The sequence below is a fragment of the Hemiscyllium ocellatum genome, chromosome 12 (genome assembly GCF_020745735.1).
Source record: "Hemiscyllium ocellatum isolate sHemOce1 chromosome 12, sHemOce1.pat.X.cur, whole genome shotgun sequence".
Taxonomy (NCBI): Eukaryota; Metazoa; Chordata; class Chondrichthyes; order Orectolobiformes; family Hemiscylliidae; genus Hemiscyllium; species Hemiscyllium ocellatum.
In genome coordinates this window covers 71,918,551-71,943,879 of record NC_083412.1, presented here as the reverse complement: position 1 = coordinate 71,943,879, position 25,329 = coordinate 71,918,551, and the positions used below count along the sequence as shown (strand labels likewise).

Genomic DNA, 25,329 nt, shown 5'->3' with positions numbered 1-25,329 from the left:
TGATCACTATCACCAAAATGCTCGCCCACCTGGCATGGTTCGTTGTGAAGCACCAAATCCAATATGGCCTCCCCTCTAGTCTGCCTGTCTACATATTCTTAAGGTGTGAGGAGAAAGTTTTAAAAAGGACATGAGGGGCAACCTTTGTTTTTTTAAAGCACACAGTGTGGTTCACCAGAAGTAGCGGTGGTCACAGGTACAGTCACAACATTTAAAAGACATTTGGATAAGTACATAAATAGGAAGGTTTTGGACGAATATGGGCCTAACACAAGCAAGTGGGATTAGTTTAATTTGGTGTGGACTACTTGGACCAAACAGTCTGTTTACATGCTGTATGACTCTATGACAGGTATTGTTTCTGATAGCTGATAGTCAAATACTAACACTTGTTCACTAAAACTTGGATTTCAACAGTCTAGCAAGGTAAGGTTGGTCTTCACCATGTGTGGTTTTCAACAAAAAAGTTTTACATCCTAATTCAAAACTTAAAAGTTGAGAAATTGGCTTGGAGGATATTTTATTTTAATGCCAAGGCTGGAGGGAAAGGGAAGCATCCTTATCCTGGACTACTTAATGGAATAAGAGAAGTTACTATTTAACAAAACTGAAATGCTTCAAATAATTTGTCATCTTAAAAATATTAACTCTACTTCCACAAATTCTATTTGGAGCTGAATACATAAAATGGTTGCATTGACTGAATGCTTGTAAACTTCTGACTATTTTGAAGTACACTACATGAGCTATTCTACTATTGTCAGGCTCCAACCTGTAAAACATTTTGTTTTGATATGCTCTCCAACTAGACTATATAATGTAATTACATTTAAAATACACTATTTGTACATGCATAACCTCCCAAAGCAGCTCAGGCAATACATTATTTTTGAAAGGTTGTCACTGCTGTTATAAAGATTAATGTGGTAGCTGCCTTGCATTTAGTAAGATCCCACAAACATCAATGAACAAATGGTCAAATGTAGCTTATGTCAAGAGCTGCTGGCTAATCAGAGACCATTAATTCTGCTGAGCAACATACCACTGAGGACATAGTGAAGCCATGGAACATTGTTGGATTCCAAGAAATGAGTGAATGAGGGCAGGACAGTGCTCACTGGAAACAAAGGCCAGTAGCAAGGACTGGAGTTGGCTCTTAGCAGGCCCCACCCATGAGATACTGGGCCTCTTGATAAGGCATTAAATGCTTCTTAATCTACTTCTGAACCTTGCAAGGACTGTTACACAGGCTTGCTTGTCATGTTTCCCTCAAGCCCTTTGTTCTCCACTTAAAGGTTCCAACTGGCGATGGGAAGGAAAACATGCAGAATTCTCACTCACTACCCTCTTGCTAGATTAAATACCCTTTGTTGAAATCAAGGCGGATCAGAACTCAATTCTGCACAGATAAAGCAACTCGAGGAAGAGGTGAAACCTTTAAATTATGATAGTATTGGTATTAAATTGATAGTATTGGAGATCTGTGGAATCTTTCTGGATGGATGAAAGAAAGTGGGTCAAAGTGATTTATATTGGGAGCTTGTGAAATATTTCTTCCTTTTTAATTTGGACTAAATGGAGATGAAGTAAAGAATGATAAATTGTAAAAATGCCAAAAGCATACTGATTCTCTGAAGCGTTCTATCAGACAAATTGTAACCATGTTCCTCAGTGACTGCAACTCTGAAAGTTGTATTCTATTATTCATAATATGGAGAAGTCAAAAATGCCTTAAAAGAGGTAATTAGTAGAACAGATGGGAGTGATATATTAGTGAGAATTATGCCCCATAAGACGAAACAAATGCAATTTGTAAAGCAACAGATAACAGAAGTCAACCAGAGATAACAAATTGTAATAACTGGGTGACATCTAAACTCTTACAATATTCATCAAATTAGCTGTGGATCTCCGGGTGCACATCAGTCCGCATAAAGTACATCATAATTAAAGACTTTCATTAGGCTAATATTCAACAACATGTTTGCTGTCTGTCAATCTCTCTGTACTTACATCACGATAGCCATGAGGGATGGTTCCTGAAATGTCACCAAAAGGGGTCAAGCACCCTGCAGGACAGTACTTGCTGGAAATAAGAAACAAAGTCAGTCAAGCTGTGAATATAACCTACTCCGTTAGTGTGTTAAGGACAAAGAGTCAAGGAGGCAACAATGACTGAGCACAAGTTTAACATAATCAGAAAAAAAGGGTAGATCAGAAAGTTATTCTTTATGGAGGCGAGTCAAAATATAAAAACCACCTTTACAAACTATTGCTTTAGCAGAATAAATAAGCATTCCTAACAGACAGTTATTTAAACAAACTGCACATTGCAGAGTGTAGATCAAATTGAGGAAAACCTCAACAAAGAGTTGAAATACAAGAGAGCCTGTTTCTGTGCCAAAATGTTACAGTCCTGAAGCAGCTGCTGGGAACCCTACTGTGAGTTCACTGATACCCCTGTATTTTCCAAAGCCACAAAATCAGTCAGTGTAACACAGTTGGTACAGTTATATACTGATACCCAGGTTAGTACAAATTTTGAGCAGCGCTCCATTACCTCAAGTTTAGGTTTCAGCTTAGGTTTCAGCAAGGGGACACAACACTAACCTGGAGAAATGCCTCCCAGTGCCTCTAGACATCAGGTTCCTAAAGTTCTGTACCTCTGGGGGCTTCCTCATCTGACATCTTTGTCTGATGAAGATCAACTGATTGAGATTGAGTGCTATGATTAGTCAATAACTCTTGTTGTATCATGCAACCGCAACCATTGGTAGAAGGTGAGCAAAAACCCAATTTGCTTCCATCCAGCACTGTTCCTATGAGCTAGCTGCAAAGGCAAATGTTCTCTGTAGTTCTGGAGGGATCAAGAATTAATGTCAAGTCTATGCAATCCATACTAAGACAAATGGATCTCTCTCTGATTATTCCTCTGTAACTTCCCATCCTTAAGGTCAACAAGGATGAATTCCAGAGAAATGCTTGCATGACTTCAGCTTGCTGAAAGTGAATTTTGCATTCCTCTGAAATGCATTGCTGTAGAAGAGAAAGCAATAAAAGTAGTAAAAATAAAAACAAATTTTCCAGAAGTCTAAAACAAAGGTCCGACACATGTATGTTTAAAATTGTTTCATAAGCCAGCTTCAAGAAATTCTAACGTGGAAGTTGAAAGGTCCTTTTGCTCTGACTAGCTTATAGGGCCCTTTAGCAGTTTCTACACATTTCTAAAGTTAACAGTAGAATATTGCAAGTAGGTTCAATTTTGCTACTTCTTGCTGCCTTTATGAAACTCTTGCAGACCAGGAATGAAGATCCAATTGTCTGGGCACAGCCTAATGCAAAATAACGGAGTGGCACAGTCAGCACACAGGTTGAAGTGCAGATTGAAATTGCAAACAACATCAAACTTCATATATATTCATATCAATCATAATCTGTTGGTAACAATGATCTTCCTGGCATAAGTTCATTAGAATTTGAACCATGAACACATTTCTGTAGTAACTTAGCAACTTGGATATCAGTAAAAGATAATAAGTGAAAGAGAATATTAGAAAGCTATACAAAATGACACTGAAACTAAGGCCTTAAATATTATTACTGCCCATGTGTTAATCGAGCACATAAATAAATCATCCTGCTTAGTGTTCTCTATCCTCGCCAAGTCAAAGAATAGTGCTTTCGAACCATCACTGCATAATATGATTAAACACCGATGCATGATTTTCTCTTTCTCCTTGAGAAAGGCCAAGTCCTCTTATCTCACAACTTGAGTTAGTGTCCAACAGTAGCAACGTCTTTGTGCAACATAATATGCCTTGTACTGTCTGATGCATCAACCTGTTCAGAAATAAGGCTTAAAAACAACACACGCACACGGGTGGGACACAGTAGGTCAAAACAGGGAGACTGAGGGAGCTAGGATAGGTGGATACTTACAAGAATACGTCTAATAGGATAGGAGACTGCGGAAACTTATTTTGAAAGTGATGATGACATTCATTGCCAGAGTTACAGCTTGATGCAGAAACCATACAACCATTTTGATAGGTGCAAAGGAAAATAAAATACAGGATATGGCACAGAGAAGGCCAATGAGATTGGAAATTACTGCTCACAAAGATGATAAACACCAGGAGAAAGTGAGGTCTGCAGATGCTGGAGATCAGAGATGAAAATGTGTTGCTGGAAAAGCGCAGGAGGTCCTGAAGAAGGGCATATGCCCGAAACGTCGATTCTCCTGCTCCTTGGATGCTGCCTGACCTGCTGCGCTTTTCCAGCAACACATTTTCAGCGATGATAAACACCAACCAAGCATCCTTTTATTGTACTATAAGTCTCTGCAATTGGTGAAAGTTTTGTTAAGAATACTTTGGACTTCGTTTATCTTGGATCAAACTTGATTTTCTCTGTTAAAAGGCAATATTATTGTGTTTTAGGAAAAGGAAACTCTATCCAGAATAAAATCCTGCACTCGTTACAGAAAATATGAAGGAAATCCTTTCACCGCTTCAAAGTGTCCTTTGTTCACTCCACTAAAACAAATTCTAAACCTAACCTGTTTGAATCCTCACCTGAACTCAGGCTCTGTAAAGTGGCTCCCTTTGTCCAAACAAGTAATTAAATCTGTAGAGAAAATTTGAGAATGAATTAGGCCAATACCAATCAAAAAGACAGACATTACAAATAATTGACAGACAGGTTTGATCTTGCACACTTTTACCAGTTTTGGACCTGGAGCTGTTTTTTTCATCCACTTTGATAAATTGGAATCAGACTCCACAGAAACTAAGCATAAGACGGAGGAGCCAAAGTAGGCTATGTGGCTCACCAATTGATCATGACTGATCTGATAACTCTCTGCTCAGTTTCCTGCCTTATCCACATGCCTCTATTCCCTTACTGATTAAACAGCTATCTCCACCTTCAGTATATTTGATAACATGGCCTTGACAACCCTACATGCTAAAGATTTCCATATTCACTACCCTACGAGAACAGAAATTCCTCCTCAACCTTGTTTTAAAATGGTCAATTCCTCTGTCTCCAATCCCTCTGACAAGTGGACATAAACCTTTCTGCATCTATGCAATCATGCCCCTAAAGAGTCTTATGTGTTCTGGATGTAGGTTTGCTCACTGAGCTGAAAGATTAGTTTCCAGCTCAGCGAGCAAACCTACATCCAGAACCTCAACCTCAACTACAAATCTTCTCAAAACAAATCTTATATGTTTCAATAAGGTCTCCACTCATTTTTCAAACCTCTAAAGATTCCAAGTCTAACCTACTCAAACTCTCCCGCGAGCAAAAATGAACTCCATACTCAGAATCACAGCTAGTGAAACCTCCCTAAACTGTTTCAATGTCAGTATGTTGTTCCTTGGATAAAAAGACCCAAAACTGTTCACAGGATTCTAGCTGTTGTCTGACTGGTGCCTTGTGTAGTTTCAGCAAAATCTTTCCTCTTTTTAAAAAAATTCCATTCTCTTTGAAATAAAAGCCAATAGCATATATACCATCTCTATTACCCACTGAACTAGAATGCTACCTTTCTCTGATTCATGCACAAAGACTGCCAAATCACTCTCTGCAGCTTTCCTTGTTATTAAAGTTCTGCTCCTCCATTTTTCCTGCCACATTTTCTCACATTACATTCCATCTACTAGATTTTTGCATACTCATTTAGTCAGAGATGTACAGCACCTTTTGGCCTGCCTATATCCCTCTGTTCACTTTTTGTAACATCCTCACTACTTGCCTTCCTACCTATTTGTGTATCATCTGCCAACTTGGCAATAGTACATTTGCTTTCATAGTTATTAACATAAATTGTAAATAATTGTGACTTCAGTACTGATCACTGTTGCACTCCACTGGTTATTAGTTCCCTATTTTTTATATAAAACACATATATATATATCTCTACTGGTTCCCCTTTATCTATCTTGCTTGTCATCTCCTCAAGAAACTTAAAATAGATTTGGCAGGCCTGATATCTCTTCCTGAAGCCATGCTGACTCTACTTGACAATTTAATAATGTTCTATTTTGACCAGTTGATATATTTAAACAATTTAGTAATGTTGGAATGCTAAACTTGAAATTGGATGTCCTTAACCTGAAGACTGATGCAAATTATTTATTCAGCTCCTCTGCCATTTCCTGACTATTGTTTTCCTAATCTATAACCTACTTTCCCTTTGGCCTCTCTTCCATTTTACAAATTTAAAGAAACTCTCACTGTCATTTTATATATAAACTGCTTGCTCTTAGTCTACTTTCTCCATTTTTTTTGACAAAGAGATGGAACATTAGCAGTTTGGAGAACGTGTGACTTTGCAGAATTGCTACATGTTCATTGCAAGCCAAACACAATTATAGAATAGAAACCAATGACAATATATAGCAGGATCAAATATCAAACTTTATAATAGAAATAGGCAGATACATTTCATATGTCACAGGAAATGCAATCAGAAACTATTGTGTGCATTTTGACCACAGCGAGTTCTAATTCATGAGTTTTCCTTTACTCACTTCTACAAAAACAGTTACTATCAGGCAGCAATAATTGCTCAGCTTCCTGAACTGTTACAATCCATTCAGTGAGGGTACACCTATAGTGTTGCTAGAAAGGGAGTTCCAGGACTTTGACTGAGCTACAGAGAAGAAATACAATACAGTTGCAAGTCAGAATGGTGCATAACCTAACAGGCAAAGTTGCATGTGATGGCGTTCCCATGCTTCTGCTGACCTTGTGAATGAAGAAGTTGAGAAACTGGAAGATGATGCTGAATGCTGCAATGCACCTTGTATAGAGTTGATAATGTTGTCAGTGTGCAGCAGTGTGGGGTGAGTGCTGGATAAACAGACTACATCGCCCTAAATGACATCAAGCTTCTCAATGGAGATGCACCCACCCATGCAAGTGAAGAGTATTCCACTACATTCCAGGCTTTGGAGTCAGGTTCTTTCCATAACTGATACAGCAGCTATTCCACTTTTATTCTGTACATCAGGAGAGTTGATGCATGCTGTACACATATCCTGACCATTTAACTGAATGACCATATTATCAGACATAGCGTATGAAATGTTACCATATGAGGCTGTTTGCCCTCAGCTGCTGTGACAGAAAATGGAGCTCTCTGTTAAGTGCAGCAAGCCTGGCTGCTGTGGTCAGTTAATCAATGAGCTCCATTACTACTAATGATATAGCAAGGTCAGCTCTGCACTTTAGTGACTCCAACTTGAGCCACATTATGACCACCGCAAACCTCAGAACCAGTAGCCAAATATGAATGTCTTAGAAAATTAGATGGAAAGCCCCAGCTCAAATTTTAAGTGGACTGCTGGGATCAACTAAATTTTGAACAATCACAAATCCATGTCTATGGAAAAAATTGTGAAAATGATCCAAGTGAAAACTTTACAAAAATGTATCAAGATGTTAGTATTTACTATCACATAGCATAGCAATGTGGAACTGTATGTATATGCCAACAAGGAGATTGCAGAGAGGCACCTCTGACTTAAAATATTTATATTGGCTTCCTACTTTCCACATCATAGAGACCCCTGCATCTCTTTAATCACAGTGCGCTTTGACAGGATAGTGACACCTGTGGAAGCTGCCAATGACATTTGCAAGATTTTTTAAAACATTAATCAATGCACACTGCAAGACATAAATTACATCCAACTTGATGAATCTGACTCCCTTTTTTCCTTGCTATATACCCTTCAAGTTGGAAAAACAGGTAGGAAAAATGAATTTGCTGGATTAGGAGGTTGAAAACAACTTAACTCTATTAGGAGAAAATGCAAACCTAGATGACGGAAAAATAGGACATCACTAAACAGTTCACACTTATAAAAGCATAGATAAAATCACAAAGAATTGACTACACTAAATATCCTTTCAAACATTTCAATTTGAGTTTTATTTTTTTAAACATGTTGGTATTGTAACAAATAAAAAAAAATGACTCTGTAATAAGAATCATTGTGAAAATATTCTCATCACAAATTACAATCTGGCTTTCTTAACTATGTTTAACATTTCCTTCTGTTCATGGTCGGGGCTTTTAGAAACAAGAATCCATACAGAGCAATGAACTTGAATCGCTATCTAAGGAATATTTAATATATCCAATATGTTTTCCATCCTGTCACCTCATGATGTGGAAAGATGATTTATCCCAAGGGTTTTAAAGAAGGCCTCATTTGAATGCATGACATTTCAGAATACCCTGTACAACACACTCAGAATTTAACAATGAACCTAAGTCCTTCCCTTTTTAACCCGCATTACATAGAGAAAAGTGAAATTTACAACTGTACGTTGTTTTGTCCAGTTCAGGCCCCAAGTTCCTATATAATCTTATGCACATTCATAATCATCTCAACATCACTAAATTAACCAAGGAATTTCTTTAGTCCCCAAAACATATATTATTCATAAAACAAAGATGCATGTAGAACAATTCAAATATGCTGCCCACTGGTGTGTTTACAGGAAGGGGTTGACCTGTAAAATTCCTTGGGTGCTCACTGTGCCATCCTCACACCCTTCACCAATCTCTCTTCAATTTTACAAGTTGGTGAGGCATAGCAACTATTGGCTACTGAAGGGTCATTTCCCATTCAGCCTCAGTTCTGGACAAAACTGTCACAGACAGTGGTCTGCTCCATTGTGATAGCTGCCCATTGCTTTTCTGAATCCCTCATCACACAGTCTCCGATTTTGGAATGTGCCAGTGGTGGACACTTAGTTGTCAGCAAATTACAGGAATGCTAAACAGCCTCTTTCACTCAGCTGTTGAAATTTATTTTTGTGCCCATCCATTGATCAACCCACAGAACACAAGAGCCCTATATGATGGAGTTACTCAGTATGTCTTTTCAGACATCACAAGGAGATGGACAAAGGTCTCTTCCTCACAGAAGCCACATTGAGGGCAGTACGCAAACACATTACGAAGAAGGGGATCATGCAGGGATTTGAAAAACCACTGAAAACTTCAAAATAGCAATTTTGCTGGATTGGGAGCCAGCATCAGTCAGCAATCAATGATGAAGACTTGTGATTTAGGTTATGGGCAACTTTGGAAGATCTTAAAGTCTACAAAGGGTAACAGATGTGAGATTATCCAGAACATTGGAAGAGCAAAGCCTAGGAGGTTTAAAGAATGCCTAAAAGAGGGCTTCAGCAGCTGGTGTCCAAAGGCAGTGGTGAAGGAGGACAATGTTACAGAAGTGGAAACATGTGTCTTGATGACGAACTGGAGATGGGCACAGAAGTCCAACTCAGGATTTTAAAAAGTTAACAAGGTTGAAAATGGTTCAGGGTCAGACAGTGGCCAGGGTAAGGATGGAGAATGTGGCTGAAAATAAACTATAAATGTCTAAAATTAACAAAGGAGGAAATATAGTGGTACTGAACTAAAATGGACAACAGAATGGACTTCCAGTTTACTTCAGCCAGACAATCCCAATTGCAGTATAAGGAAAAAAAGACAAAAAAAGAGAGAGAATAGTCTAAAGTAAATACAGAGAAGATGCTGCACAACTTCCCGTTTGGTAGATCTTTTCTTCAGAATTTTGAAAAATGCCAAGAAAAGGAGGAAGACAAATGATGATACATTGAGCTTAATCTATGTAACTGTAGAGTACAACAGTAAATGCTTACTTATATGCAACTGACATCATGATTAGCTGTAAAACAGCTAGCTGATTATTCCCTAAACACGTGTAAAAGGTCATCACTGAGCAGGAACGGAACGCACTCCCACACTCTCCTTGCCCCCAGCCACTCCCACTGAGGGAACTGTTATCACTTCTGTACCAAAGAACAAGCAGATCAAAAAATGAATCAAAATTTTTACTAAGAATATGAATTCTTGTGCTGCGCTTGATTATTTGAAAAATAGCGAAGGTCCTGCATAATCTCATCACCAAGGAGTGAGACTTCCCATGGTGGTGGGGGTGGAAGGAGGTGGGAGCAGAGAAATGGGATAAGAATTTTAACTAGCTAACTATGTTTTCAACAGAGAGGGAAATTATATATTATGGACTACAGTATGGTCTGTGGATACCTGAGAGTTTGGTAAATGAGCTGATGATAGCAGCACTGAGACAGACAACATCACTATGATGTAGGCAGCCATGATGCTGATGGACTACCAGTAAGGTGCTCTACTGTTCAACTGCAGGTATATTTCAAGCTGTAGCATTATCACTGGGAACAGCCTGTAACTGAAATAGAAGATCTGATCCATAGGGTTATTGTGGACCCTAAACTATTATTACACCATAACTATTGCACTCAAACTGGAACTGAGGAGTATTAGTACAGAGAAAACTGTTACAGCACTCTGCTGTATGCTTACCACAGTTTAGACCCATCATTGAAAAAGAATAATAAAATAATAACTGACTTTGACTTCAATTCAAAATTACTCTCTCCAGGACACACAGAAAAACTTGGTGAGTCAGTGCAGTCAGTAAAACCACCTGTGTGCAGGCTTGCTCTTCTTTTCAGATTTACATTCTGATTTCGTGCCAAAAATACTATTATGTTGCAATCTAGCCCAAGACATTGGCTATTGACATAGGTCAAAGTGGCAATAGATATGTTGTGATTAATCTGACTGACTGAGTGTTCAAAACACAGCAGAGTTATTGGTGAGTTGAAATGAACAAATTAGTGCAAAGAGCATGACCTATCAAACTCTCTTGGCCTGTTGTAAGTAGCAACAAATGTAGAGAGGCTTGAAAAGCACTGTCCTTGTTACAATTGTCTCTCGATGTAACCTACTGGAGTTTCTCTTAATGTTGGATGGCAACACTGATTTGTATTTTTTGCTGGAATTAGTTTTTTTTAAAACGACAATATTCCTTTGACGTTAACTGCAGCACTCTTTCCTCAGAAATTATTAATTTCAGTTGAGCTGAGGGTGTTACTTTAGTGTCAATAAATAAATAAAAAGTGAGACTTATATATACACAATTCCAAATATTTCAGCCTATGTGCAGTCAAATATGCTTTTCAAAACCACAGGCCAGATTTTTGCCTCTTCAAAAAGGCAGGAATAAGCTCTCAAAACATAGGGCATGGTTTTATTTTGCAGGAGATCATATTTTATTCTTGACATTATGTCATTCTTGAGTGTAGTAGGAATTGGGTACAAAACTTACATACATTGCCTCCAGTGCCTGAGTCCCCATTAAAAAGGCCCAAAAGATCATGTGCCATTGAATGCCAGAATTCTCTCCTCCAAGGAGAGTTTGCAACCACTTGGGTAAGCCTACTGTCTATTAGACACTAGATTTCCATGTGCAAGTGTTTTAATGGTTCAGGCAAGTTGAACTATTGAATCGACCATCATTATGTAGGCTTTTACATCCTTTACTGTACTTTTGCTATTAAAAAATGTCCACATTTCTTTTCATTCCATTTGCAAGTCAAAGGTTTACTCAGAGTTGACATTTAGAAGCTTCATGTGTCTGCAAAGTCCTAGCCTCAGATTTAAGATCGGGAAGAGCATCAGTGAAGGTTGGTTTGTCTTTCTTTATCAGACAAAGCAGCTTTTTTTTCAATTTGTTCTTTGGATGGGTTTATACAAAGACTAGCATTTAATGTCTATTCCAAATTGTCCCTTCAGAACATGGAGGAACAATTCCAATTCCACTCAGTGCAACAAGGTGACAAGCTAACCAACAAAAATATTTTGAAATCAAGTTGCTTGGAGCTAAGAACACAGAAGTGCTCACCACAGTAAGACATTCCTTCAGTGGAGAGCAATCTTTTCCAGTACTCAAGACAGTTCAAATGTGAGGTAGCGAATGACTGCCACTTTTATACTAACGATGGATCAGCTAACTGAAGTATTAGTACACACAGCTGAGGGCACAGATCAAACCTACATTAAATGCCTCAAAACAGAAGTAGATATGGTAATAAACAGTCAAAGTTTAAACGGAAAACCATTATCCTGTGCATCTTGTGCGTTTGTGCTCCTGAGATATATATCCTGCTCTTCTTCTCTAAAACAAAATTTTAAAAAATATTGTTTTTTCCAGAATGTACCTCCATATTTGCAACTGCTTATTAGGCTGTATCTACAGCAGCAAAATCTCATCAGAGTAGTCCTGGCACATATTCCACTCAGGGCAATATAATTTTCCAACGCGTCATAAAACAGGCATTAGGATCTGTTCATGAAGTCTTTAAACCACCTCATACTGTTTCAGCTTGCTAAATTTCTGCTCAAGAAAGGAACTTAGAACACCACTGATTTGTAGCCTTGCACAGTTAATTTTCCATATACCAGTGATAATGTACTTCACCTGCTTGGCTCTTGATGTGGTACCTTATGCCAGTCACAGCATGGATAACCTAAGTGCATTCTACTATATCCCTAGCTATTGGGATAAACCAATGAAGTGAAATTAATATGGGCCATATTGTAATGATTAGTAGAAGGAACTTGTTACAGAAGACTTTCAGAATGTGTGTCTGCACTCTGATCACATAAATAGTCTAACAAGATAGCTTTCTTCATAAATGAAAGGGACTGAGCTAAATTAGAAAAGGTCAGGATCTTAGTATGTAATAATGTTGAAAAATCTTCTCTCAGAAATGCCACCCCTTCAACGAATGGCTCATGTTGTTTCTTTAGTCTTCACTCCATTGCCTACCTCTCACCTATAAGGCACACAATTCACTCGATTCCTTGGCATTAGGCAACAATAGATTTTTTTTTCTTAAATAGGGTTATGACAGTAAAACTGACAGAGTTTGGGATTGATTACAGTTATTTAGAGTCTACAATAGTCTGTATGGTTTTAATTTAAGTTCAGTTCCAATGATTTAAGAGCCAACTTTGGCAACGATGTCAAGCATCTTCCAGTTTTGTGTGTAGGATTGGCAGAGTGGGATATTGTGAAGGTGATAAGTATTTCATTTGAATTAATATAAAAATGATAACTCAGCCAACCCCAACCTTTAAATTGGGAGTAAGGGTCACATAAAGCAGGTACGGCTTAAGTCTCACATTTTTACTAATTTATTGTACCCTCTTGATCCTTTCCTGTTTATCACGTGGATTATACGACCCTCCCATTTCTTGGGGGCACAGAGATTGTTATACACTCCCAAAACTGCATTAATGACACTAAAGCAGCTAGCTGTCAGTAAATAAGAAAATCCCTCAATAATAATTTCTTTTCAGTGGGAATGTGTTGTGTTTGTACCAGACACACACTGGTGACAAATCTCAGATCAGGAGATCAATAATGGGAATCATATACTGAAATCCCATTGACATTATGACACAGGCCAAATAGATCACGGGACAGTCTTCTGAAATATTACAAAGGAATTCAAAAATAACACATACAATAATACTCTAACATTCAGGATACATGCAGCATTGGAACCAATAGCAGTGGAGATGATAGGAATGAAGAAGGAGACTGAAACCAGCCCTGTAACTGGGAGTGGGGCTACACCGATAGTGGAAGAAGGAAAGGGAACACACATTTCTGCACCAAAAAGAAAATATAAGTATTGCTTAACTTGGCCCACATTTGATCATAAATCCTTGTTATAGCAAATGCTGAGATCCTAACAAAGACAAGGTCTTACTCTAGCGACCTCTCAGTTGGTCTATTAGCCAGCAGATTCACAACGTTAATAACCCAGTCTTCATTTCACATATGAACTGAGAACCACAGGAGATAAAGTCTGGCTTTTCTTTGGTGTGCTCTGATTCTAAAGTATTCAGGAATTACATACACTTCTTCGCTTTTACAGGAGGCAGAACCCTGCAGAAAGCACTTACTGTTAAACAAAGAGAATAAAGTTTAAAGGCTAATTAAAAGAAAAAAATGGACAAGAAAAAAACCAGCACAAAATTACCAAATCTTTGGGGCTGGAAATGGTCAAACTGCTTGTTCAACATTTAAGAATTTGAAAAACAAATAATTGTCTTTCACTTCCTATGAGCAGGTAAGAGGAAACAATCTTTGATAACAAAAGACATGCTCTATTCTCATGTTGTTACAGTTAGGAAGGTCAACACATTTTCCCTTCTCTCCCTATAGGGAAAACATGCATTCTTCAACTGAGACACTTCCTCGGGATAGCCCTAACCAGACTTAAAGGGAGAACCTGAGCAGTTTTGCTCTCCTATAACAGTGAAGTGTTGTTCCAAATGAATGTGTTACTGTTGGTATTCAAATAGTTTCTCATTTTTATTACATGGACATTAATTTCAATAACAACACAAGGTGGAGTAATTAGTGGTGGCTGTTGGGATCAAAGTTTCTTATAACCACTGGAACCAACAAGCAGATTCAAGTACAATTCTACATACTAGACTGGCTCATTGTCTAAATACACACAGACTCAGCTACTCCGAAGGTGAGAAAGTCATCAGAGAAGTGGAGACCTCAGTCCAGTGGTCTTCCCAGGAATGGAGGCTGTATGCTGCTTCTTTATAAGGGTTACCAGACTCTTCTGCAAGGAATTTCTCTCATTCCCTAGAATCCATTCCATGCTCTCTCGGGAATGAAGTCATATTTGCAAGTAACCTTGACTGATAGTGCTGAAGTAATCATAACAATTTCCAGGGAGCACATATTTATATGGAACAGGTACATGTTCTGGTTGTAGTTGGATACTGAGGGAAGGGAATCCCTTTCTGATGTGTCCTGAAATAATTCCATGAAGGCCGGTGTCCAGTGACAAAGTCACCCCTTATTTACAGATGCACAGTATGTGGCACTGACTAAGCTAGCACTGAGCCGGTTCCTAGAGTGACTAGAACCCTTGACATTCCTGTTTTATTAAATCTTTTATCTTTCCCCAATATTCCTGTTTTTTTTTCAAAGCTTAAAGTAATTTATTAAGTGACAAACATTACAAACATATGCCTTTTCAAAATATACACAAATTACTTTAGACAATATTAAGTGAAAAAATGAAAGCTTCAAGCCAATAGATTTGGAATTAAAAATCAATACACTTACAGGTGTTTTGTGCAGGATAATATTGCATAATTGTATTTTATCAAGCAGAAGCCAACATTCTCCAAAAAATGTCAAGAAAAACAAACTGACATTTTATTTTAGAATATAGATGTTCTAAATTCAGTTTGTCTTAAATGAGAGAAAAAAATAGACTTCATGGTGCATTGGCAAACATTGTTACAAGTGTACAAGATAACAGACAGTTTGGTTAACATTAGTTCTCTAAACCACTCTTAGCTTGGGATGGCAAAGATGATTGATGAAAAAAGTGATGTTTGCTTAAAATCAGGTTACAAATATAAAGATTAGCTATTTAACATTGCAGCACAGGCAAGGTTATAATAATTTTCTTCCTGGTTTATAAATGTAGAAACCAAAATTAGGTCACCAATAGCTTCACATGTTGCAATACATGCATTTTCATAAAATCCACTAAGCTGGCCGATAGGTCTACTGAATTGATCAATTGTTCTCTTGAGTAACAGTCTTTGTAGGAGGAATGATTTCCCCATATTTGCTGGTAAAGGTAACACCTACTTTCTTTTTATGCCCAGTTCTTTCATCAAAACAGTTGCAGGAGTCAAAGGGTGGACTATACAAATGAAGGCTGACTGCCACCTCTGTATGACTCAGATTTTCAACTCTGTGCACCCCAAGTGAATCATTGATGTAGGTACATTGATTTTCTTGTAGAATGGTCTCAAGCTTCTTGTTCAGTTTTTTTCCTTTGCCATCAGGCCAACATTCCTGTTTATTTTTTTTCTGTTAAAGATTTTTTAAAATTAAATATAATACATAAAGAAAATCCTCATGTTATTCTATCCACAATGCAGAATGGGGTGGGAAAGCAAAACAAAAGTTTGTACAGAGTATGCTCTACACTATAATAGTGAGTACAGCTTTCAGATGGTTACCTTAAACCTAAGGTGAAACATTTGCAACTGCAGAAGGTTAAAAATATCTCTTTTTTTAAGAAACGGGCAGAGTTTATGGTCAAGTCTTTGCTATTTAAATAAACACTCTTCACTTAAAGATTCTGGGAAGGGGGAGCAGAGTGAGTGGAATGCTGATGCCACAGGACAGTGCAGCAGGGACGTTGCTATCAGCGAAAATTGAGGTATGATGCTGCTGTTTCCATTTAATGGCCATACTTCTGGAATTCCCACTCCCTGTTGTCCAAGGGGCAAACCTGTCTGGTCTTCAGCCAACGTGAAATGCAGTGAAAATGGAAGGCATGATTACACACACCCCAAGCAACAGTGCACTCCTCTGAAGTCGCCGAAGCCTGGTTTGCCTGACATTCTATACAGAGGTCCATGATGTGATTCCGGCAAATGGCACAGTTATCCACCACAATGTCCCAGGCCCAGAGGGCTACTGCATTCCACTTTTTAACCTCAAAGCGCTTCTTCCAGCCACTGTTGGTAGTCAGGCAGGGCTCTCTGATTGGGCCAGGTTAACAGCTCCAATCAGGAGCTCATATTCTATGAGATCCACCTGGCTGAGATGGTTCCAATCACTGCATGTCTCACTAGCTGGGTGCTGTGTACCCTGATGATGCACTGTACCCAAAGGGGAATTTAGTGGAATCCAATGGCCCTCAGGTGCTAAATGAATGTACTGTCCATCTCTGGCAAACAGGACATCAGTGATCAGCATGATGTACTGAGCAAATACTTTGGAGATGCTACTGAAGAAGCAGTTCCCAAATTATAAGTTGCAACACCTGATGAAGTCAAAGTAATAGCTTCTGTGAGTCATGAGTGCCCCTTTTTAGTGACAGTGGAGAGGAGATTATCCAGTTTAAAGACTCTGGCAGGGTAGCACTGTACTCATTGGATGATGCTGCCAAAGAGCAAGGGGTGGACATGAGCTCAAAATGCCCTGTAATCTTAGGGAACACATTTAGCAGTGAGTACTAAGCAGGTCAGGATGTGAATGCACCACTTTAATATAGCAAGAGCCAACAAAGTTTAAACCAGTAAAAAAAAGTGATTGCAACCTGGAGTGCAAGCAACGTCATGTAGCTGAGCTAGAAAATGACTAGTGGATTCAAACCGTACAAACGTACAAACTTTTGAAAAAAGTATTTATGGAATGTGGACATCGCTGGCTGGGCTAACAGTTACTATCCATTCCCAGTTACCCTTGAGAAGGTGGTGGTTAGCTGTCTTCTGCAGTCCATTTTGTACAGATACATGCACAATGTTGTTAGGGAGGGAATTCCAGGATTTTGACCGAATGACACTGAAGGAATGATGATATATTTCCATGTGAGGACAGTGCTTGACTTGGAGAGGAGTTTTCAGGTGGTGATGTTGCCATGTATCTCCTGCCTTTATTCTTCAGATAGTAATGGCCATGGATTTGAAAAGTGCAGTCTAAGGAGTGTTGGGGAGTTCTTAACAGTGCATCTTGTAGAAGATACACACTGCTGCTTTTCTGTTTTGGTGGTGGAAAAACTAAATGCTTTGGACATTGTACCAGTCAGTTGGCTGCTTTGTCCTGGATGGTGTCAAGCCTAAATATTGTTGGAGCTGCACTTATTCAGGTAAGTAGGGAGTATTTCATCACACTTCTGATCTGGGGCCTGTACATGGTAGACAGTCTTTGGAGAGTTAGGTGGTGAGTTACTTGCAGCAGGAGTCCTGGCCTTTGACCTGCTCTTACAGTCGCAGTATTTATATGGCTAACCCAGTTTAGTTTCTGATCAATGGTAATCTTGAGGATGTTGATCTTGTGGTACTTCAATGCTATTGAATGTCATGGGGTGATAGATTATCTTTTGCTGGAGATGCTCATTGCCCACTCTGTGTGTGGTGTGAATATTACTTGCCATTTGCTAGCCCAAAGCGTGAATATGGTTCAGGTTTAGCTGCCGTTGTACATTGAGAGCTTCAGCACGAGCAGTCTCAAATGGTGCTGAACATTGAGTAAGCATCAGTGAATGTCCCCATGCTGACGTTATTCATTATTGATAATTGATAAAGATGAAGATGGTTGGGCCTCTGTCACTACCCCAAGGAGCTAGAAAATATCTCCCCTGAAGAACTGAGGACTTAGAGGAGTAGTAAAGTAGGCCATTCAGTCCTTCCAGCCTCATTCAATTAGACCATGGTTAATGTGACTTTCACTTCAACACCACATTTCTGCCTATCTTTAATAACCTTTCATACCCTTGTTCATTAAGAATTTCCTGCCTCTAGCTTAAAAATATTCAACGACTCTGCTTAATCTGCCCAAAGACTCAAACCTCAAAGTAATTATCCTAATCTGCTTTAAATTGTTGACCTCTTGTTTATAAACCCACGTTTAAGATTCTCCTTCCTCTATCCACTCTGTCAAGTCACTTCAGAATCTCATTGCTTTCAATCAAGCTGCCTCTTACTTTTCAAACTCCAGCAAATACAGGCCTAGCCTGGCATTTTCTAATCTCATAAAGCAATATGCCCACTTCGGAAATTATTCTGTTAAACATTCTCTGAACTGCTTTCAACACATTTACATCCTCCCTCAAATTAGGAGATCAACCTGTACATTGTACTCAAATACTGTGTATGACTGCTGTGGTATCATCAATCATTATCAGCCCTGTGTAAAGGAAACATAATCTTCTGATTTTTGTCCTGAATTCCTTTCACTATAATCATAGAATCCTTACACTGTGAAAACTGTGAAACAGTTCAATGAATACACACCAACCTTCCAAAGAGCATTCCACCCAGTCCTATTCCCTACCCATTACCCTGCATTCCCCATGGCTACCCTGCACATCCCTGGACGCTATGGTCAATTTAGCATGGTCAAACCACCTGACCTGAACATCTTTAGACTATGGGAGGAAATCAGAGCACCCGATGGAAACCTGTGCAGACACAGGGAGAATGAGCAAACTCCACACAGACACACACATCTGAGGCTGGAATCGAACCAGTGTCCCTGGAGCTGTGAGGCAGCAGTGTTTACCACTGAGCCACCATGCCACCCTAATCTATAACAGTGTGCTTTCCTAATTATTGTTGTGAATATGGCAGGTTTCTGCTTCAGTTTGCCTGTTGAACCAGTTTCATATGCTGGAAAGATGACTCTTTTGCACAGGCAATGGCAATTAAATCAAAAAGGTGGAAATCTCCAAATTGCTGAAACCATCATGCTAAAACATACCGCGAGAAACGCAATTTGAAATCAATGGGCGTGATGATGATGTGTATGGGGAGCAGTATAGCACAGGCTGCCTCTGGGCCAGGACTGTGCCAAAGTAGGCTAGTTAGAAGGCCCACCTCAATTTGCTGTGACTTTGTTTCAGTTGTGTGATGTTCAAGTTGCTCTTGTCCAAACCCCTGCACCCTGACAATCACATTCCCATGTGAACTTGTTGACTGCAGATGCTGGAAACCAGATTCTGGATTAGTGGTGCTGGAAGAGCACAGCAGTTCAGGCAGCATCCGAGGAGCAGTAAAATCAACGTTTTGGGCAAAAGCCCTTCATCAGGAATACAGGCAGAGAGCCTGAAGGGTGGAGAGATAAGTGAGAGGAGGGTGGGGGTGGGGAGAAAGTAGCATAGAGTCCAATAGGTGAGTGGGGAAGGGGATGAAGGTGATAGGTCGGTGGGGGGTGTGGGTGGAGTGGATAGGTGGAAAAGATAGGCAGGAAGGACAAGTCATGGGGACAGTGCTGAGCTGGAAGTTTGGAACTAGGGTGAGGTGGGGGAAGGGGAAATAAGGAAACTATTGAAGTCCACATTGATGCGCTAGTGTTGAAGTGTTCCGAGGCAGAAGATGAGGCATTCTTCCTCCAGGCATCTGATGGTGAGGGAGCAGCAGTGAAGGAGGCGCAGGAACTCCATATCCTCGGCAGAGTGGGAGGGGGAGTTGAAATGTTGGGCCACAGGGCGGTGTGGTTGATTGGTGCGGGTGTCCCGGAGATGTTCCCTAAAGCGCTCTGCTAGGAGGCATCCAGTCTCCTCAATGTAGAGGAGATCGCATCGGCAGCAACGGATACAATAAATGATATTGGTGGATATGCAGGTAAAACTTTGATGGATGTGGAAGGCACCTTTAGGGCCTTGGATGGAGGTGAGGGAGGAGGTGTGGGCGCAGATTTTGCAATTCCTGCGGTGGCAGGGGAAGGTGCCAGGATGGAAGGGTGTGGACCTGACCAGGTGGTCATGGAGGGAACGGTCTTTGCGGAAGGCAGAAAGGGGTGAGGAGGGTGGTGGGGTCTGTTTGGAGGTGGGGGAAAGGTCGGCGGATGATTTGGTTTATGCGAAGGTTGGTAGGGTGGAAGGTGAGCACCAGGGGCGTTCTGTCCTTGTTACGGCTGGAGGGGTGGGGTCTGAGGGCGGAGGTGCGGGATGTGGACGAGATGCTTTCGAGGGCATCTTTAACCATGTGGGAAGGAAAATTGCGGTCTCTGTGTGTTCTGTGGTGGAACTGGTCCTCCTGGGAGCAGATACGGCGGAGGAGGAGGAATTGGGAATACGGGATGGCATTTTTGCAAGAGGTAGGATGGGAAGAGGTGTAATCCAGGTAGCTGTGGGAGTTGGTGGGTTTGTAAAAAATGTCGGTGTCAAGTCGGTCGTCATTAATGGAGATGGAGAGGTCCAGGAAGCGGAGGGAGGTGTCAGAGATGGTCCAGATAAATTTAAGGTCAGGGTGGAATGTGTTGGTGTAGTTGATAAATTGCTCAACTTCCTTGCGGGAGCATGAGGTGGCGCCAATGCAGTCATCAATGTTGCGGAGGAAGAGGTGGGGAGTGGTGCCGGTGTAATTACGGAAGATCAACTGTTCTACGTAGCCAACAAAGAGACAAGCATAGCTGGGGCCCATACGTGTGCCCATGGTACCCCTTTGGTCTGGAGGAAGTGGGAGGATTTGAAGGAGAAATTGTTTAGGGTGAGGACCAGTTCGGCCAAACGAATGAGTGTTGGTGGAAGGGTACTGTGGGGGACGTCTAGAGAGGAAAAAATGGAGGGCTTGGAGGCCCAGGTCATGGCGGATGGAGGTGTAGAGGGATTGGATATCCATGGTGAAAATGAGGCGTTGGGGGCTGGGGAAACAGAAGTCTTGGAGGAGGTGGAGGGCATGGGTGGCGTCTCAAACGTATGTGGGGAGTTCCTGGACTAGGGGGGATAGGACATTGTCAAGGTAGGTAGAAATGAGTTCAGTGGGGCAGGAGCATGCTGAGACAATGGGTCGGCCAGGGTGGTCAGGTGTGTGGATCTTGGGAAGGAGGTAGAACCGGACAGTGCAGGGTTCCCAGACTATGAGGTTGGAAGCTGTGGGTGGGAGATCTCCTGAGGTTCAGTATGGTCTGGGAGATGATGGTTTGGTGATGGGGGGGTTGGGTCATGGTCAAGGGGCGGTAGGAAGAGGTGTCCTTGTGTTGGTGTTTGGCTTCAGCGGTGTAGAGGTCAGTGCTCCAGACTACCACTGCACCCCCTTTATCTGCTGGCTTGATGGTGAGGTCAGGATTGGAGGGCTGTGCGTTGTGAGGGTGAGAGGTGGAGTGGGGGTAGACAGGTTGAGGCGGTTAATGTCACTGTGGCAGTTGGAAATGGAGAGGTCGAGGGCAGGTATTAGGCCAGCGCGGGACGTCCAGGTGGATGGAGTCTGTTGGAGGTGGGCGAAGGGGTCCTCGGAAGGTGGGCATGCCATCTCCACAGCCACTCACCAGTATCCATTGTGGGTAGACCTCAGCACACCAAGTTGTCTTGGCAGCCTAATCTCCTACAACTCTGTCCCATTATGCCAGGGTTCTGACCTCATTGGATGCCAGTGCCCACTCTCCTTCCTCTCAGTGATGCACCAAAAGCAACCTCTGCCCTTTTCAAAACTCTTAGAAGCCTGTGATCATGCACCAGAGCAGGCCTGATATGCTTCCAACTTTGTAGCCACTTCCCCTTAGCTTCTGAAACCCAATCGCCACTTTAAACTTGTTGATGAGAGAGTAGGGTTCTTGCCCCATTCTCCACTGCCACCATGGTAACTCCTACAGGCAGTGGAATTAGTGCCTTGGCATTAACTCTGCTAGGAGTTGGAGTTTGCAGGGGTGATACCAGATTCAGAGCGGCACGGTGGTTCAGTGGTTAGCACTGCTGACTCACAGCGCCAGAGACCCAGGTTCAATTCCCGCCTCAGGCAACTGTGTGGAGTTTGCACATTCTCCCTGTGTCTGCGTGGGTTTCCTCCAGGTGCTCCAGTTTCCTCCCACAATCCAAAAGATGTGCAGGTTAGGTGAATTAGTCATGCTAAATTGCCTGCAGTGTTAGGGGAATGGGTCTGGCTGGGTTGCTCTTTGGAGGATCGGTGTGGACTTGTTGGGCCAAAGGGCCTGTTTCCACACTGTAGGGAATCTAACAAAAAAAAATCTAATCTAATGCAGTGTGGAATCAAGGCAATGGAGAATTCCTTGCCAATATGACGGAGAGTACTACTTCCACTACTCCCAGCTCCACCTTCAGGAAAGTTAATTGTTTTATTTGTTGTGGGCAATTGCTCAACCTTTGTAAATCAATTTTACAGAATGGTCATTCAAATAGATTTTAGAATCCCTGTTTTAGACACAAAAGGGCCAACGATTGTTTGAAAGATACTGATTTTGCCCTGACCCAATGTAATTGAAGGTGAAATCCAGCTAGGAACATGTATATTTCCTGCTGCCATTTGGATTTCAGTAGTCCTATGGTAATATCTGAACTAAAGCGCCCGGACCAAACTCTAGGGCTCCAATAATCTACACAAAATAATCTACACAGCTTGTCTTGCACCATCATTTTGAGCTACTCAGCACAACAAAACAAACAACAGTACAGTACACACACAATGTCACTGTAATACCAGGCCTGACAGAACCCTTGGAGGTGACAACTCCTGGAAGACCCTTGCTCAGAAGGAACCAACTTGGAGGAACATAAGTCTTCAAGAACACCCAATGGCAAGAGGAAGTAGGGAAAAGGAACCCGAGAAAGGAAAGACAACAATCAAAGCCAATGATCAATTCCACCTGCTTGAAACATCTGCCAAATTTGTAGCCAAAGATATGACTCTAGTATCAGTCACACAAGGACCCACAGAACCCATGACAGTGACAGGGAACTTCCTGGGTGCACAATCTTACTTGTTAGCGAGTGATTGCTGACAATGAATGTCTTGCCTTCCCATTGCTGTTGTGAGACTGTTGTGTAGCTTGCAAACTAAAATAAATGTTTCAAGAAGGGATTATTGAAACACAACCACAAACCACATTGCTAACATTAAATGCTACCATTTTTCGACATGTCCGCCCATCGCCCTTTTATATGTGCACAATATAATTCTATCTCCCAGCAGAAAGGCTAAGATAGCATAGATCCATCTAATAAATTGAAGCACATTAACTAAAATGACAGGCAACCAATAGCTCTTAACACAAGGTCAGCCAGGGCTTTTAGATTACACCACTAATGGAGGAAATTTATACCTACTCATATTTCCTACATTCCGATCAATATCAGAGTGGCTAAGATGGATTGACGTGAGCATGCTGCATGAAAAGTCTGGATGTACTTCTATTTCTCATCTGCCAATTGCTAACCAACTAACATAAGCTGACTTCTCTCAGTGTAATGCCTGACATCTGTGCAGAGTCCATAATTATTGTCAGAGAAGCTCTGATGTGCAAATTTCTGCCATTTCTGACAGAAGAAAGTTGAATCAAGAATTATGATTCACATTAAGGGATGGTTTTGCACTAAAGATGTTTGCCCATGTTTCTTATGTGACAATATTTACATCAATGTAATTATCACTGCAATATTCATGCTACAATGGGAGGGGCAAAATTTGATTTTCTGCTCTGATTCAAACTTTCGCAGGCCCTTTGCTGCTTTGTGACATCTGGAAAGGCTACAGGAAGAGCTGAAATACATTTCTAAAAAGGAGGAGGGTGCAGAAAGAAAACAAATAAGTTCATCAGTCCTCAATAGTCTTGAACTGCACTAAATTACAGTTTCCTCATTTCCCCTTCCCCCACATCATCCTAGTTTCAAACTTCCAGCTCAGCACTGTCACCATGACTTGTCCGGACTTGTCCGACCTGCCTATCTTCTTTTCTACCTATCCACTCCATCCTTTCCTCCCTGACCTATCACCTTCATCTTCTTCCCCACTCACCCACTGTACTCTATGCTACTCTCTCCCCACCAGGGAGAAAAAGTGAGGTCTGCAGATGCTGGAGATCAGAGCTGAAAATGTGTTGCTGGAAAAGCGCAGCAGGTCAGGCAGCATCCAAGGAACAGGAAATTCGACGTTTCGGGCATAAGCCCTTCCTGATGAAGGGCTTATGCCCAAAACATCGAATTTCCTGTTCCTTGGATACTCTCTCCCCACCCCCAACCTCCCCAAGCTTATCTCTCCACACTTCAGTCTCTCTGCCTTTATTCCTGATGAAGGGCTTTTGCCCGCAACGTCGATTTCACTGCTTGTTGGATGCTGCCTGAACTGCTGTGCTCTTCCAGCACCACTGATCCAGAATCTGGTTTCCGTCATCTGCAGTCATTGTTTTTACCCTGTGATCAAATGCCTGGTCTCAACACAACAGCTCTCTTTGGGAAAACAGCAATACTGCATCCTACTCTTCCAGACAGCCCATTAAGAATGCTTACGTATTCTTCCAGTGAACAATTTAAATCAATGCCAAATTTTAAGATTACACAGTGGTTTTCTGTATTGGATTACAGTCAAGCATCAAAAAGGTACTTTTCCCAGCCGAAAAATTAGCAAAGACAAAATAAACACCCAGACTAAAGGGTGACTTAGATATTAGGTGGAGAAATTTGCAGAAGTATTTAACAGACTTTTAAATCTTTTACCTACCTCATGCAGAGTACATGCCATGAAAATGTGAGTGAACCAACATCAGAGAAGATGGCAGTGAAAACATTACCATTGTTAGCAACATCCTGAGGTTCAGGACACCATCAGCTAGGGCGATGATCAGTTCTGGCCATTAGCTTTTTAGCAAGGGTTACTGGATAATGTTTGGCCACTGAGTGCAATCTAAATTGAGCTCATTTGATCAAATATTCTCAAGGCTGTCCCAGAACCAAAAGCCTTTGGGATGTGAGGGACGAAAATGAATGGAAGATTTTTAAAAAGCCCAAATTAAATATAGAGAATGCTGGAAATTAAAATGGATTGCAATTCAGTCAGCACTACAAACAACAAGTTGCATTTATATAATAACCCTGCTAACATTTAAAGTAGTAAAATATCTGAAGGTAGTTCAAACAAGGCAATGTTTGACAGATGGCAAA

At 40.9% G+C, this 25,329-nt stretch overlaps 2 protein-coding genes across 2 annotated transcripts in view; both read right to left on the bottom strand.

The window, feature by feature from the left end:
• The window catches only part of dcbld2 (discoidin, CUB and LCCL domain containing 2), a 116,055-nt gene that overhangs the window by 40,314 nt on the left and 50,412 nt on the right, over positions 1-25,329 (bottom strand). Inside the window, exons 4-5 of the mRNA XM_060833688.1 lie at positions 4,575-4,626; positions 2,014-2,086 (exon numbers count right to left, since the gene is read on the bottom strand). Coding sequence (XP_060689671.1) covers positions 2,014-2,086; positions 4,575-4,626 — 125 coding nt within the window. The remainder of the gene's footprint in view (positions 1-2,013; positions 2,087-4,574; positions 4,627-25,329) is intronic.
• On the bottom strand, positions 15,996-18,794 carry LOC132820883 (RING-box protein 1-like). Its single transcript, XM_060833242.1, has 2 exons — positions 18,781-18,794; positions 15,996-16,477 (listed from the first exon to the last, which is right to left on the bottom strand). Exons 1-2 carry the CDS (start codon positions 18,792-18,794, stop codon positions 16,174-16,176), a joined length of 318 nt encoding a protein of 105 aa, XP_060689225.1. The 3' UTR covers positions 15,996-16,173.